Consider the following 14,411-nt stretch of genomic DNA (forward strand, 5'->3'; position numbering starts at 1 on the left):
TAGTCGTGGTCCGCCCAGACATGTAAACAATATTTTGTAATCATGGTCTGCCCAGGTTACTTTGCTCAAATAAAAGGTTCTCAACACCACCTTCGATCAACCAAAAGCCGGCCGACGCCGCATTGTAAAATAATAATAATAATAATAATAAAAATAAGATAAGATAAAATAAAAAAAAAATAGAGAACCGAGTCCTCGGCCACGGGTTGGCCGAGACAAAACTCGGGTGGCGAGCCGAAGTCCGCCTCAGCCGAAGAAAAAAAAAAAAAAAAAAGGGTCGGGCAGCGCCTCAACCACTGGTCGAGGAGCACGTCTCGGCCTTCTGGTCGAGGCGACGCCTCGGCCAGATGGTTGAGGCCGCGCCTCGGCCAAGTGGCAGAGGCGACGCCTCGATCCAAAAAAAAAAAATAATAAATAAATAATAAAAAGGCCGGGCAGCGCCTCAGCCACATGCCGAGGCGCACGTCTCGGCCTTATAGCTGAGGCCGCGCCTCAGCCAAGGCCGAGGCGCACGCCTCGGCCAGCGGCCTCGGCCAAGTGGCTGAGGCGACGCCTCGGCCAAAAGCCGAGGCGCGGCGCCTCGATCCAAAAAAAAAAAAATAATAAAAGGCCGGGCAGCGCCTCCGCCACAAGCCGAGGCGCACGTCTCGGCCTTCTGGTCGAGGCGACGCCTCGGCCAAGTGGCTGAGGAGACGCCTCGGCTAGAAGCCAAGGCGCGGCGCCTCGATCCAAAAAAAAAAAAAAAATTGCCAGAGCTCGCCTCGGCCACGATCGGTCGAGGCGACGCTTCGACCACGATCGGCCAAGGCGCACGCCTCGGCCACGATCGGCCGAGGCGCACGCCTCGGCCACGGTCGGTCGAGGCGACGCCTCAACCGCGATCGGCCAAGGCGACGCCTCGGCCACGGTCGACCGAGGCGCACGCCTCGGCCACGAACGATCGGCTGGGGTGCACGCCTCGGCCGTGATCGGCCGGAGGCACGCACCTCGGCCAGCCTAAGCCGCAGCCCGTCTTGCAAGCATAAAAAAAAAATAAATTCATGTGTGATTTGGAAACTAAAATCACATACTCGGGATTAACCGGACACGATATCAAGCAAATTCAGCCTTACTCCTAAGTCAACTCAAACACATCCATAGACTCAGGAGTAGGGGGGACTGGTGACAGGATAATGGTGCTGGCACCCGACCCAGATCATAAGCAGCACTTGACCCGACACCATATTTAACCCGACATCGTGTTGAATTCCAACAGGCAGAACTCCAACGGGCAGAACACCAACGGGTGGAAACATTATGACCATTCATTGCATTGAAGGGAGAGAATTAAAGCTGAGCGCCTCATTCATGATTCTTCATGCTATTGCCGTTAGCCTCAGCTCTCCAATTATGACTCTTCATGTTGTTACCGTCAGAACTTAGCATAAATAGAACTCCCCTCAGCTAGCAAGGGGGGACACATTGTATTTTCTATACTGAGACAAAAGCAATACAACTATTGTTACTCTCTCTTTCACGTAACGTTATTCTAATATTATATTTCCGGTAACATTATTACCGTCACCCACTTTGGACATAATCTCCACACTGCCGCTGTCGAGGTTCAAACATTGGTCTCTTCTATCAAATATTGCACAGTGAACCATTGAGATGAGTCCATGCGGGCCCAAAGTCCCAAATTCCCAATCATACCCTAGAGCGAAATGTGAGAGATTAGTAAATTATTAAAGGACATGACCAAAATGAGAAGAACAAAGAGAATTGAGGGGCATAAACGTATTTTATTTAAAATTGAGACTCAAATATAATTTATAATAAAATGAGGGGTTCCCAACAAAACCTAAATAGCAATTCTCCTCTTGAAGCAAAAAAGCGCACAAATTCCCCGCCCTCGCTCGCAAAATACTGGAAAGAAGTCTCACTCGAAACAGAGCGAGTGAGCATGGAGACATATGAAAGTGAAAGAGTAGTTCCATTTCAGCTTCAATTCGACAAGCCCATTGCTTCCCAGGTTTACCTCCTTCAGATAGTACATACACTAGCATAAGCTTCTCAGTAGTTTTCTATTATTATTTTTTTATTTTATTATTTTTTTTTAAAAATTAATTTAATTATTGGTTCGCAGATAAAAATAGCTGAATGGAACCCAGAGAAGGATCTTCTTGCAATGGTTACAGAGGAATCAAAACTGCTTCTTCATCGTTTCAATTGGCAGAGGCTCTGGACTATTTCTCCAGGTACCTCCTCCACTAAAAATGCCTCATTTTTGTTGCATACATTATAATTCTGATGTTAATACTAAAAAGAATTTGTTTAACTTCGGGGCTTTTAACAATTTGTAGTCATTATGGATCTTTTGTAAAATAAAAATTCAAAGTTAAGAGATATTTTTTTGTCTCACTTTGAGTGTGACCGTTTCCCTCTCTCTGGTTATCGAATATCAGAACATTTTAGTGATGAAATTTTACTATTTTCATAATGTTGTAAAATTGTTTCTATAAATTGAGGTTTTAGCTTTCATGCTAGCAAGGAGAATAAATTCATAGTTACATTCTGTAAACTTGATCTCTTACAATTTTTTTTTGCCTTGTGTCTAGGGAAGATAACATCGCTATGCTGGCGTCCTGATGGAAAAGCAATAGCAATTGGGCTTGAAGACGGAACGATTTCATTGCATGATGTGGAAGTAAGTTGGTATTTTGAAGATGCATTTTTTCAGTGCTATAACAATCGACAAAAATGATTTGTTTGTACAAAAGATGAGACTGTTGCTATCTAGACCATTAGTTGATTGACTCAGAATCTGTGCATAAATTTTTTATGTCTGCTTTGTGCTTTTTATAAGAAAAATACTTTTTTTTTTTTTTAAAGCAAGAAGAATTGAGCAGTCGATCCAGCCATTTTGCAGGTTAATATTTTCTAATGAATACAAATCCATCATCATTAGATTCTGTATAATATAAGATGTTGGCAGAATTGACATGAGACTGATTGATTGATTTTATGGTATCAAACTTTCATCTTAATATAAGATGCTGTTTTTTTTGTGCTGTCACTCTGTACATTTGCTAGAAAAAATGATATCTTTATCCATCATTGTATATTTTGGGTGTCTCTTCTTGTAAGCAGAATGGAAAACTTCTGCGGAGCATAAAATCCCACACAGTTGCCGTTATATGTCTCAATTGGGAGGAGGATGAAGAGAAGGTTAGCATCCTTGCTTTCTCTTTACATATGTGCAAATCTTAAAAATTAACAAAAAATGGGGTAACTCCTATCTGATTTTCTTTGAATTCAGGATGACAATGGTAATATCCCGAGTTATGAAGACCGTACTTCACGTTTCTTTCCGGCTCCCCCAAGAGTTCCCAGGATGCCTGGACTTGTACCTGGGGATAGTGGTTTCATGGATGAGGCTGAAGATTCATTCAGAGAGCTATCAAATTCTTCACATCAACGATATAACATATTATGCAGTGGGGACAAGGATGGAAACATATGTTTCAGTATCTTTGGCATATTCCCAATAGGAAAAATTGTAAGTTAATCATCATGTTATGGGGAACTAAAATTTGTAAGTGTTAAAAAGTTCTCCTAAGTTCTTTACCAACACATATTCATGGGCATCTCTTTAGAGAAGCCATCTAACATATTGTTTGTCTTTGTGGACATCATATGGCATGATACACAAGAATCTGCACAGTCTTATTGTTGATAGTTTGGTTCAAAGAGGCCATTCGTCTAACCAACTCCTGAATACTTCCATTTGTAATGTAAGATATTAAGTTCCCTTTGATAGTTTTATTTTCGGACAACACATTTCTTCAACTATATTTCAGTTATGGTTTCTTTTAGTTCTGTCAACTGTAAGAAAAATGTCATAATCTTCTTAATCCAGGAAGGTTTTGGTTGTCTAGATTTGTGATGTATTTATGTTGCTGTCTAAGTAAGCAGCAGTTAGCAAGAGGAGACTCATAACAGGGCTTGAAATAGGAAATGCAATGTTTATAAAGAATAAATCATTCCAATGTTAAGACAAGCAGATGATTTGTCAAGATTCTTGCTAGATTCTCCATTTCCTATCATATATTGCTTAAATAGTTAAATGCGTAGAAGCAGTTTTTCACTTCCCTGAGAGGTGTGCTAATCCGTAATTTATATGGAAGAAAATATATTTAAAAATGTGTGGTTTTTGAGGTTTTTTTTTATTATTATTTTTTTAAATTTACATTTTCTTGTTTTATTGGAATGACCGAATGACTACAAAAATGTTGGTTCTTTTTTCTATTTCTTTCTTTCTTGATTTTTGATCTAGTTTTGCAATTGAAAATTTATACAATACTGTTCTTGCAAGATAATCAGGTCTTTGCAGAGTAATACTATTTTATTTCTCTCTTATTGCCAGGTCTCTTTGTCAAAAGATCTTTGCCATTTGGTAGTCATGTGCAGTGGGGACCTCTCCATAGCTAGTCTTGAAGTAGGTGCAAAGCAGATGTCTAATCATGTGTTAACAGGATTCCATTGCCTAGTTCTTGACACTTCAATTTTTTCCAAAAGGTAATCCAATATCACAAAATTCACAATGCATCTGTTTGTGATTGTTTCTGTATGTCCCAGCCAATGACCTTTGTGGTCCTGCATGTTAACTTGTTTTACTGAACCATTCTTCTTATTAGGGTCTTAGTTCCATGACATGAGTATTGAATTTCATTGAGGGGGCCCTTGTGCATAATTAATATAACTGATAGCACGTGGTTTTACACATTGATGTGCTTGCCAATTGTAATTTGTTCTTAGTTTGTTTGCTTTACTTTGGAAACCAATTCTAGGAAAAATGAGCTTTATCAGGTGGCTCAACAGGCTTCCAACATTGAAGATCTAGGCGAGGTTATCCGGGCATCACTATCAGTCATGTCTAAGCAGTGGTCTGATGCCATGCACACTTTTAATGAAAAGTTCAATGCTTTATCCTCCCTCATTATTGACCATGGTAATGTCTCAATCTCCAAGACACACAACTTTGATGGCCTTTTTGCTCGTGTAATGGTCCCATTTCTTCTGCCACTTCACAGGAATTGACTCCAGTCCTCAAGAGGAGTTTCTGAGCCTTTTGGGTGGGGCCAGGACAAGCCCAGCAGTTCATCAATTTTTAGTCAACTCACTTGGTGAAGCGGTAACCTAGTAACCTCACTTGCTAAACAATCTGAAGAATAGGTGATTAATAGTCATCATAGTTCATGTGGTTATATTTTTCAGGGTCTTAAGAGGGTGGCAAAGGTAGTTTGTGGTGCTGGAAAAGAGCTTCAGCTAGTAGTACTTGATCATCTACAGGTGCCTTTGATCTGTCTCATACCTTAAAAGTATTATATGGTGTCATAATACTGATAAAAGTTTTATTTGGGTTATTATATTCATAGAAAGACAAACATGCATCTTAAAGATGCAGCAGCTTTCATGATTATTTGAAGGGCCTTTTCTTGAATGATTTAAATAGATAACAATTTGAAAGTGCATGCAGAATTCCTTAGAGTTTTGACAGTTCATAAGCTATGAAGCCTGTATATTATTTTATTCTCATACTTAAATACTCTTGCTGGTCTTATAATGGTGTAATTGGTAGTGATTCTCAATTTCTAAAAACGGCTTTGTTAAGGAAACATTAACTCTAAAGCTCTAGTTTCCAGCCTGCTGCAGAAATTATTGGATTTAGAATTGGAGAACTTCAAGCCCTTTCCAAATGGCGTGCTCGCTATCAAGGTATTGGTTTGGATGAGAAATTAATGGGTAATGCAACAGAGAATGCTGGAATGTTTCTCATACAAGTTGAACGATTTACGAGGGTTTTATGTACTGTGGTTCAGCAGGTATGCCTTTGTTTGTGTAGGGCATTCTACTTATCTTGCAGCCACATGCTTATTTATTTCTTTCTGTTTGCACTGTTCAAGCAAGTAGAGCGCTTATGCCGTATACGGAGTAATTTTTAACTTTGAAATTACTAGCTCTTTTCTTGCCTTCATTTTAATATTGTTACCATTCTAATAGTCTTTGTTTCAGTTTTCAAATTTTTTCAGTTGGCTTCTGAAATCCGTGAAGATATTGATGTCTGAACAAAGTGATCAGCTTCAACCTTTCAGTAGGTTTGGAATCCACATTCACTTTCTTCTCACTTCTTTGCCAATTTTCTGGAAGTTTAAAAATGTTGGCCAAAACTATTTATTTCCATCTTGAGATCTTTTTCATTTTTGTTTTGACAGTGAACTTGTCATTATATTCCTGAAGTTTCTCTATGACCAAGATCCTATAAAACAGTTGCTGGAATTATCTGAAGGTGATCATTCCATAGAAGTCGACTTGTAAGTGGTGTTTTCAACCAATTTAAAACTTGAACATTAGATAAGGTTTTTTTTTTTTTTTTTTTTTTTAATATTCTCAGTTTAACACTTAATTTCTTTCATAAAGTTCTTATCATTGTGCAGTGGTTAGTAAATATGCAATGACCTGCAGAGGGTGTACACCAATTCCATGCTGATGTCTTCTTTGTTCATCAGGGAAACAATGCAAAGAATTAAAGAACTTGCACATTTTGGTGGGTTCTTAGATACTGCATTCTTGAAAAGGACATTAGCAGAAGAATTTCAACAAATGGAGAGTTGGTATGCCACTCTTCCCTTTCTATTCTTGTTTTTAAAGATTCCTACCATTGTTTTTGAAGCATCACCAGCCATTGCTTGCATTGTTCTCTCCTTGAAATCTTGAATGCTTTCTATTTAATCATTTTCAATGATGCCATTTATACAGGGAACAGTAATGCAAATAAACATGTACTTACATTAATCATTTTCAAAGATGACATTTATACATGGAACAGTAATGCAAACACATATGTACTTACACATAAGATGTGTAAATGTTTTATTGGATTTTCTTGACCTTACATCTAGATGTCATGTCTATAACCAAGAAATGCGTTTGCATGCTTGAACACACGTGTTACGAAGATTCAGTTACAAGTGTTATGTTTATCAGAATTTTATAGTAAATCTGCACTTTGAAGTATCACACAAGTTTATTGCAGTATTATAAACTCTTCACTTTTTTTGTCGTTGGTTAATACATCTAACTCACTGGATCCTTTTCCTTTGTTTGACTTTCTGTGTTTTTCTGCTCCTTGGTTCAATGGTTTTAGTGGCTTGATTTCATGATGTACAATTTGCAGTTTACAGGAGGCTTTTCAGATGCCCTTTGCTACTATTTCCAAGAGAATACTATGTAAGGATCTGCTCCCTCTTTTTCCTATGGCTGCTTCAACAGTGAAGTCCTCCATAATCCCAGCATCTATATCATACTACAAGGTACTTGCGATGTAAAACTTGAATATTTACAGCATGACTAATACATTATGTAGACTTTATGAAGTGCACCTCCTTGATGGCGCTTTAGGCTGTTTTCTGGATATAGCTCTGACAACCAAAATGTGTTCTTATTGTCACTTTCTATTGCAGGAGGATTTACATGAAAGTTCAGATTGTGAAACTAGTCAACAGAGGCTTACTGATTACATTTCCTTCAGAGTACCTGATAATTCCATCTCAAATATCACAAACTGCATTGGCATAGTAAGGGGGGTCATACATGATATGGGCAATTCAGAGAAAGGATACACTTCATTAGAAGCTTCCCTCTTATGCATTCCTGATGGCTACAATTGTGTGGATCTATCATTATATAAGGTAAACAAGATTTTTTTCGTCATATTAGATTATTAGCATTAGATAAGATGTAAATCTTCCCCTATATAAACACAACATAACATTTCACCATTTAAAACAGGATGCACAACTTGTTTTACTACTAGATGAAATTACTGCTAGTTCTGAGGGCTCTGGAAATGCTTATATGATGATTCTCCAAGCTGGTGACCTCCCATTTGTATCCATCTCAAGATCTTCCAGTCAGAACTCATGGAAGGTTCTTCAACTTAAGGTAAAAACTACCACTTTGTAATCCATATAGTTAGCTTACTGAATAGGATAAACATGTTTTCCAGTTATACATGTTGCATTCCTAGAATTAGATAGGTTGCAGTGTATAGCCGTTTTATAGGACTTCACTTGAATGTGGAGAACCTTGTTTAATATTTTAAATTCACTTTGTATGTCTTGCTATTTTCCAACTAGTGTGGATTTGATCCAATAAAGAACAAACTAGGCTTTCTTCAACTTCTTGCCTAGTTCTTGTCATATGACCTTCTGTTTACTTTTGATATAGGATTGTCTCATGCAATTGACACTAGAAAGTGAAAAGGTTCGAGGAATACCTCACTCTGTCATACCACCCTTGGCAGTGAGTGGTGAGTGCTATTACTTCTGTATTTTCTTGGTTTGGATTATACTTATAAAGCGTTTGTTCAAAGTACCCACTCTTGTGTCATAGGCTCATAGCAATGTGGACTGCATTTGGAATGACCAACCTTTTTGGGAATTCATAACATAATAAATCTTCTTCTTTTTTGTTTTTTTTTGAGAAAATTTATTTTTGAAAAATTCAGGTGGTACTTAGAGAATGATTTTGCAAGTCATTTTCAACCAAGGAAATTTATAATGCTGTTCACTGGTCATTTGTTTTAAATAAAACAGCTTAATTATGAATTATTGTCTTCCATCCAAAGTTATTGTAGAGGGATGTGAGTATTCTCTCTCTCTCTCTCACTATAGGATATTTGCCACCTAGGAGGTCTCTGTTTCACCAAAAGAAAAAAAAAGCAATTTTGTCCTGTACGGCTTCTATTTGTTTCCCATGACAGCCAGCAACTATTTTAGCATCACTTTGTATTGCATAAAGCCTTGAGATCTGTTAAGCTGAGCAAACATTTATCTTGTTATGATTTTCATTGACAGCTTCAAGAGGTGTGGCTTGTGTTTTTGCTGCAAGAAAGCGTGCTTTAGTTTACATCCTGGATGAAGATGAGGATGAAATCTCGGATGCAGAGTGAAGACAACTGCTGTCTGTTTTCCAGGTGCCAGTCTGCTTTCATGTAAATTTTCCTAAAACTTTCCCATCTTTTATTTGTATGCATATGTAAAAACCTGAGGACAAGCAATTCTAGTCAGGATGTGAGGTTATGTATTATCCTTGTCCAGTTAAGTGCAAGAATCTTTAGTATTCGCATATTTTAATGAGTATTTGAAATCTTGAGCATTATTTGATCTCCTGGTTCAGTATATGTTTTATCTTTTTTGTTTTTTTCATTGGTTCATTAAAAGACCAATACTTGATAGAGAAGAAAGCAGTACAGTTTATGGATTACATATTTTGATCATTACAATGCATCAGAAATGACAGATCAGTGTGAATTTGATCCCAAAATGGGCACATGAAGACTAGAAACATAGCAAATTTTATTTAAAATTACCCAAAAAAAAAAGTGGAAGAGAAAACTAAGCATGCACTACTATACTATAATCCCACTAAGCTAGTCAATACAGAAGAAGCATACATAAATCCTAGGATCCAGGGATTCCCCCTCCCCTAAGAGAGCAATACTTGCAGTCATTCAAAATGCCTGCACTTGTGCTGAGAATGTCCTCATTACTTTTGTTGATTGAGAGCACTCTCTGTACAGTGAGAAAGGCTTTGACATTCATCAACCCAATACTAGCAGCAGATGCATATGCTTAAATGGGAAATAGGAACAATTCCCAACTCATGGATTGATGCTTTTACCTTAGAAGCCCTCAAACATCAAAGCGAAGTACAGAGAAGGCGTATCTACAAGTTGTCCAGTTCAACAATTTGTGCTCTTCTCTCTGCAGCTTTCTTCCTGATGAAGATGCCCCATCTCAAGGCTGCTTTAAGCTTGAGCCAACCGACGACAGCTTTTCCTGAAGAACGTGACCGGTCATCATCAAACCCAAACGTCGATGACATATTGGGCATGTATGCTGATGCATACGGGTAATTTTCTTCCATGACATTAGTAGAAGTGTGACTATGGCCGCCCATGTTGAAAATACGGAGAAGATGCTGCATGTCCTCATTTTCAAGCATCTCATGACTCCTTAGCCGAATATCTTCCTCAGTAAAGTAGTCATCAGAAGTAAGATTTGTTGTACCAGGAGTAAGAAAGTTGGACATTGAAGACTGTTGAGGTCGAAGCGCCAGCATATTCTCAGTTCCAGGAGGCTGAGTCTGCTGCGACGTGCCTATCAAGTGATTCTGGAAAGGACCATTTAAGTGTCCCGTGACATTGAGATCCATGTTCTGAGACTGCATCAGAAATCTGCCACTCATGCTGTCATTATACCCTGGTGAAAGGAAAAAGTTCAACTTCAGAGCTGAACTAAAGGTAACAACCTAAAACCCTAACCCAAAACTTAACTGATCACCGAAAAGGTTAAGTAGATAATTTGCACAGGCAATCTAAGCAATCTAAACATAGTTTTACCTCCAATGTTTGGTCCTGGATTCATAGCAGGCTGCTCCGAAGGAATTGAGGGCGGGAGAGCTGGAACATTTAGCTGATTAGCGAAAGAGTTTGAATGGTTCTGTGAGCCAACTATGGGGTTATGTTGAGAAGTATCTGAATTGTTGTCGTCATTGAGGCTTAGAAGAGATTTGCCATCATATTCAATGACATGCATCCAATTATCATATGCCTTCTTCACTAAGGTGTCCACATAGACCTGCCAAAAAAGACAGCCATTCGTCTCACATTTTCAACGAAGATTTTGAAGAATTAAGGTTGCATAGTAGGGTGGTTGTAGCAAACCTTTTGGTTGTCTGAAAGAGAATCAATAGAATGATACTGTCCACTAGCAATCAATCCACATAGTTCATAGATATTGTTAAACACAACCCCGACATTCCTCATATCATCAGGATAGTAGACGTAGAGTTTCCCGCTTAGAACACACGTCTTTGCATGCTCTACAAGAGCTTCCCACATCTTATTTGACATTCCACTTCCCAGGACCTGAGTGAATAGAGAAGGTAAGTAAAGGTTGTCATCTAATGTCACAATTCTATTTAAGATTTATTTATAGCATAAAAACTAAAATAAGTTATACTTACATTTCGAAGCCTCTGTGAGTCTGTCACAACAAGTCGTAGGAAGTCTTCCACTGTGAATATTCCAGATTTGTTTAGCCTCTTGTGGAAAGATCCATCCTTTCCTATCTTTTCCAACCTCCAAACTTCATCGCTTAATGCAGGTGGGTAATGTTTCTTGTACACTGCAAAGGGAAACACCACAGGTTAGGCAACATTGTTATAAATATTACACCGTATCATACAATCCCATAATATGTCATATGATACGCCACTCACATTCTCCTCTGTGATCCTTGACAATGAAAGCGTCTGTTTTTGCTTCCCGGATGTGAATGCTCTCACAATAGCCTGGTGCAACCTTCAAACCTAGTCTAAACTTTCGGCTTCTAATCCAGCTAGAATTGTCGGTAAATGTCAACTCACCAAGGGTACCTACGCCTTCCTTTAATGTCACTTGCAAGTCCCCAGTTAGAAGTGGCCTCTTCCCTTCACGCTCTTTCACTATATGAGACTCGAAATCTTCTTGAGTCCAGCCTTCCTCGTCCTCATTGTTAAAATCCCCCTCGAGTACAACAATGTCCAGTTTGACCGACGATTCTGGTCCCGTTGTCACAACACGCCCAGTATTTCCATCGAGCAAAACAACATGGATGGAAGAACCTTGTTCTCCCTCAACCTTCCCTCCTGTAAAGAGAGGTAGTGACAATTTCGACCTAAAGTGTAGCTGTAAGTTTCTACCATCCGGTCCTTCTATTCTTTTCGGAGAAACCCTGTTCATCAGTAAGTATAAATCTCACTGTCAGATTGGAGAGAAAAGTAACATAAAGCTGCAACTTGATAGAGAATATGTTTTTCATACGAAAGTATTTCAGTATATGTATTTCATACGAAAGAAACCCTGTTCATCAGTAATATGTATTTCATACGAAAGAAAAGCCATGTCCTGAAATAATTTCGGCATTGGAACATGAAACATACCTAGAGTTAAGTTTGGCGGGGGGCAACTTTGCCAAAGCACGCTCCACTTCTTCACTAACCTGGTACATAGACGTAACATGTAGTGAGATTAAAAGACACCAAAATATCAAACCAAAGCTATAAAATGCAAATGCATCTCAGCAACTATTGATTTCTTTCAAGCATTTTACTGCCACTTGAAATCTTACAGTCTTACTTAATCAGCAAAAAATAGTGTGAAGGAATGCAAAGAAAATACAGAATATGACAAGAGGCACTGTGGGTGAATTATACATGCAAACAGATCAATTATTAAGCTTCTAATTGGAATTAAACGGTGAATTTCATAGTTCATAAATTATTGGACAAACAAAAATAGGCACAAACAGAACAGTTTTGCTGGCTGTTTGATCTAATTCTGGCATGTAATTGTCTAGTGAACACAGAGATGTCATAAAGGCCAGATAATCTTACAACTCTGCGAAGAATCGGCTCCAGTGATGAGCAAAGCTTTTGCAGACTGTCAACCTTCAGCGCTTCAACAATAACACTGCACTAAGCACATGATCTTCAATAAACCATGCTATGTATGGTCAACTTCAATAATAGATGAAATTTAAACTGGCATCTTTGTTTATGTGATAAAAGATTTATTACAAACATGTGCACTCATGAATTTGATATTCGCTACACTTCTCATATTATCCTTTTTGTAAATGTAGCTTACTTAAAAGTTAAAACAAGAATAATATGCACATGAGACCACAACCCAGCAGCTACGAGGGTGTGCACCAGTAAACCCCATCTTGTGATCCTAGATGGCAACCACTCCAGTTGGGAATCGAACTTGTAACCTTGTGTTTATCAAGTCAACAGCCTGACCAATTGGCTAGGATTAGCCATAAGACAGCTCCGAGAGTGTGCACTGGGTAAACCCCAGTGCAAACGCTCCAGCTGAGAATCAAACTTGTGACCTTATGATTACTAAGTCAACAGTCCAACTGTCCAACCAACTTGGTTGGGGTTGCCCCAAAGAACTTGTTTATTTTTAGTCAGCAGTTCAGCACCCACAACAGCTGAAGCTCAAGTTTACCTAAATAAGCTTCAAGCCAATTCAGGAGCAAGTTATATCACTCTCCAGTCTCCACTGTGTATATCTTCATATTCTAGAGATATACTGACAATATTTCTCAAGAATTCAAGACAAAATTGCCACTTTTATTTCAACAAAAGCAACATAAAAAGCTATGCATATATCCTTTAGTTTGCCTTTAAGCATAAAGGGCGCACCAAGGAGTCAGAACCTGAAGTTGCTAAGCAATAAACCAAACCCAATTCAAGAAGATTCAAAACTCAACTAAAAAAATATTATTTATGCCTTACAGATATGCACTGACATGTATAGAAGAGAGTGGTGATCTGTAAATTACCTGGCAAGAGCAGGGCGTTTTCTATCAGGCTGGCCTTCTTCACTACTACTACCCGGATTAGGTCGTTTCTCCCGAGCCATACTAGCCGATCTTTCCATGTACCTAGTCTGCATTTTCACAGCAAAAAACTCCCTCAGACCTCTTCTTCAACCCCGAGATCTGATCTGGAGCTAGGGCTTTCTGTAGCTTAACAGAAACTGCTTTCTTCTCTCTTGGAGTTAAAGTAAATAGATTAATGGCGGGGAGATTCCCAGGCGAATAAAAGGTTGCGCGAACGAAAAGGAAAAAGGAAGGGAGAAAGAAAGCGGGAAACAAATTGAAACAGCGCGGAAAGGGGTTGGAGCTTTCCGGGAAACTTCAAAGAAGCATCCTCTCACTTTCTTACCTCTGTGGTTTGGCTTGACTCCACTAAGCCGCTACACGAAATCAACTGAAGAAAATTGGTCTTTTTTTCCCCTTCTCTGATTGGTTTCTATTTTGATGGCTGCCCGACGGCTTTGCACCCTGGTGGTCCAGAATCCAGATCTAATCACCACCCTCTATACACTGTAGATAGTGTTTTGTCGGCAGAAACATACATGTTATATTGCTAATTGAGGAATAAACAAATTATTCAATATTAACCTTTTTTCATGGAGCATATGATTTGTCCATATTGAGACTGTACTACAAGTTTATAAGATAAGTTGTTTAAATCACAGATGTCTCTTCAAGGTCTGTGAGCTATCCATTGCTGGATAGAATGAGGTAAAGACTGATCGTGTATCTTACCAGTTGAACTATGTTTGATGAGGTAAAAGTTGGTTAAATATGAAAATGATATGATGAATTTAGAGTTGTTTGCGTACTCGATCAATCATGGGAACCGGCTCAAATCAATAGGTAAAACAGTCAAACTTGTAACATTATAGTTACTGTGAGGATGTGTAAATCAGCCATAGATGACTAGCTAAAATCAATAGTCAATAGGCAAAA

The 14,411-nt window shown here is 38.7% G+C and overlaps 2 protein-coding genes across 2 annotated transcripts; one reads left to right on the plus strand and one right to left on the minus strand.

Moving 5' to 3' along the window:
* The first annotated feature begins 1,854 nt into the window (after positions 1–1,854).
* Positions 1,855–9,424, plus strand: LOC109159078 (anaphase-promoting complex subunit 4). The gene is made up of 19 exons (XM_019307085.1): positions 1,855–2,011; positions 2,126–2,237; positions 2,598–2,686; positions 3,130–3,207; positions 3,299–3,538; positions 3,693–3,773; positions 4,406–4,557; positions 4,830–4,990; positions 5,073–5,173; positions 5,257–5,331; positions 5,685–5,864; positions 6,055–6,137; positions 6,255–6,353; positions 6,549–6,653; positions 7,217–7,352; positions 7,503–7,730; positions 7,831–7,983; positions 8,269–8,350; positions 8,898–9,424. Exons 1-19 carry the CDS (start codon positions 1,943–1,945, stop codon positions 8,990–8,992), a joined length of 2,319 nt encoding a protein of 772 aa, XP_019162630.1. The 5' UTR covers positions 1,855–1,942; the 3' UTR covers positions 8,993–9,424.
* On the minus strand, positions 9,272–13,831 carry LOC109159079 (calmodulin-binding protein 60 D-like). The gene is made up of 8 exons (XM_019307086.1): positions 13,437–13,831; positions 12,481–12,556; positions 12,028–12,086; positions 11,326–11,819; positions 11,071–11,231; positions 10,769–10,972; positions 10,445–10,682; positions 9,272–10,304 (listed from the first exon to the last, which is right to left on the minus strand). The coding sequence occupies exons 1-8, from the start codon at positions 13,547–13,549 to the stop codon at positions 9,769–9,771; spliced, it is 1,881 nt and encodes a 626-aa protein (XP_019162631.1). The 5' UTR covers positions 13,550–13,831; the 3' UTR covers positions 9,272–9,768.
* Between the last annotated feature and the right edge of the window lie 580 nt (positions 13,832–14,411).

The sequence above is a fragment of the Ipomoea nil genome, unplaced genomic scaffold (assembly GCF_001879475.1).
Source record: "Ipomoea nil cultivar Tokyo-kokei standard unplaced genomic scaffold, Asagao_1.1 scaffold2826, whole genome shotgun sequence".
Classification (NCBI taxonomy): domain Eukaryota; kingdom Viridiplantae; phylum Streptophyta; class Magnoliopsida; order Solanales; family Convolvulaceae; genus Ipomoea; species Ipomoea nil.

Coding starts and splice junctions, on each gene's coding strand:
- LOC109159078 (XM_019307085.1), top strand. CDS start 1,943: ATGGAGACATATGAAAGTGAAAGAGTAGTTCCATTTCAGCTTCAATTC. Junction 2,012..2,125: donor ACAAGCCCATTGCTTCCCAG/GTTTACCTCCTT, acceptor ATTGGTTCGCAG/ATAAAAATAGCTGAATGGAA. Junction 5,174..5,256: donor TCAACTCACTTGGTGAAGCG/GTAACCTAGTAA, acceptor TATATTTTTCAG/GGTCTTAAGAGGGTGGCAAA.
- LOC109159079 (XM_019307086.1), bottom strand. CDS start 13,549: ATGCAGACTAGGTACATGGAAAGATCGGCTAGTATGGCTCGGGAGAAA. Junction 10,683..10,768: donor CTCTTTCAGACAACCAAAAG/GTTTGCTACAAC, acceptor CTTTTTTGGCAG/GTCTATGTGGACACCTTAGT. Junction 10,305..10,444: donor TCCAGGACCAAACATTGGAG/GTAAAACTATGT, acceptor TCCTTTCACCAG/GGTATAATGACAGCATGAGT.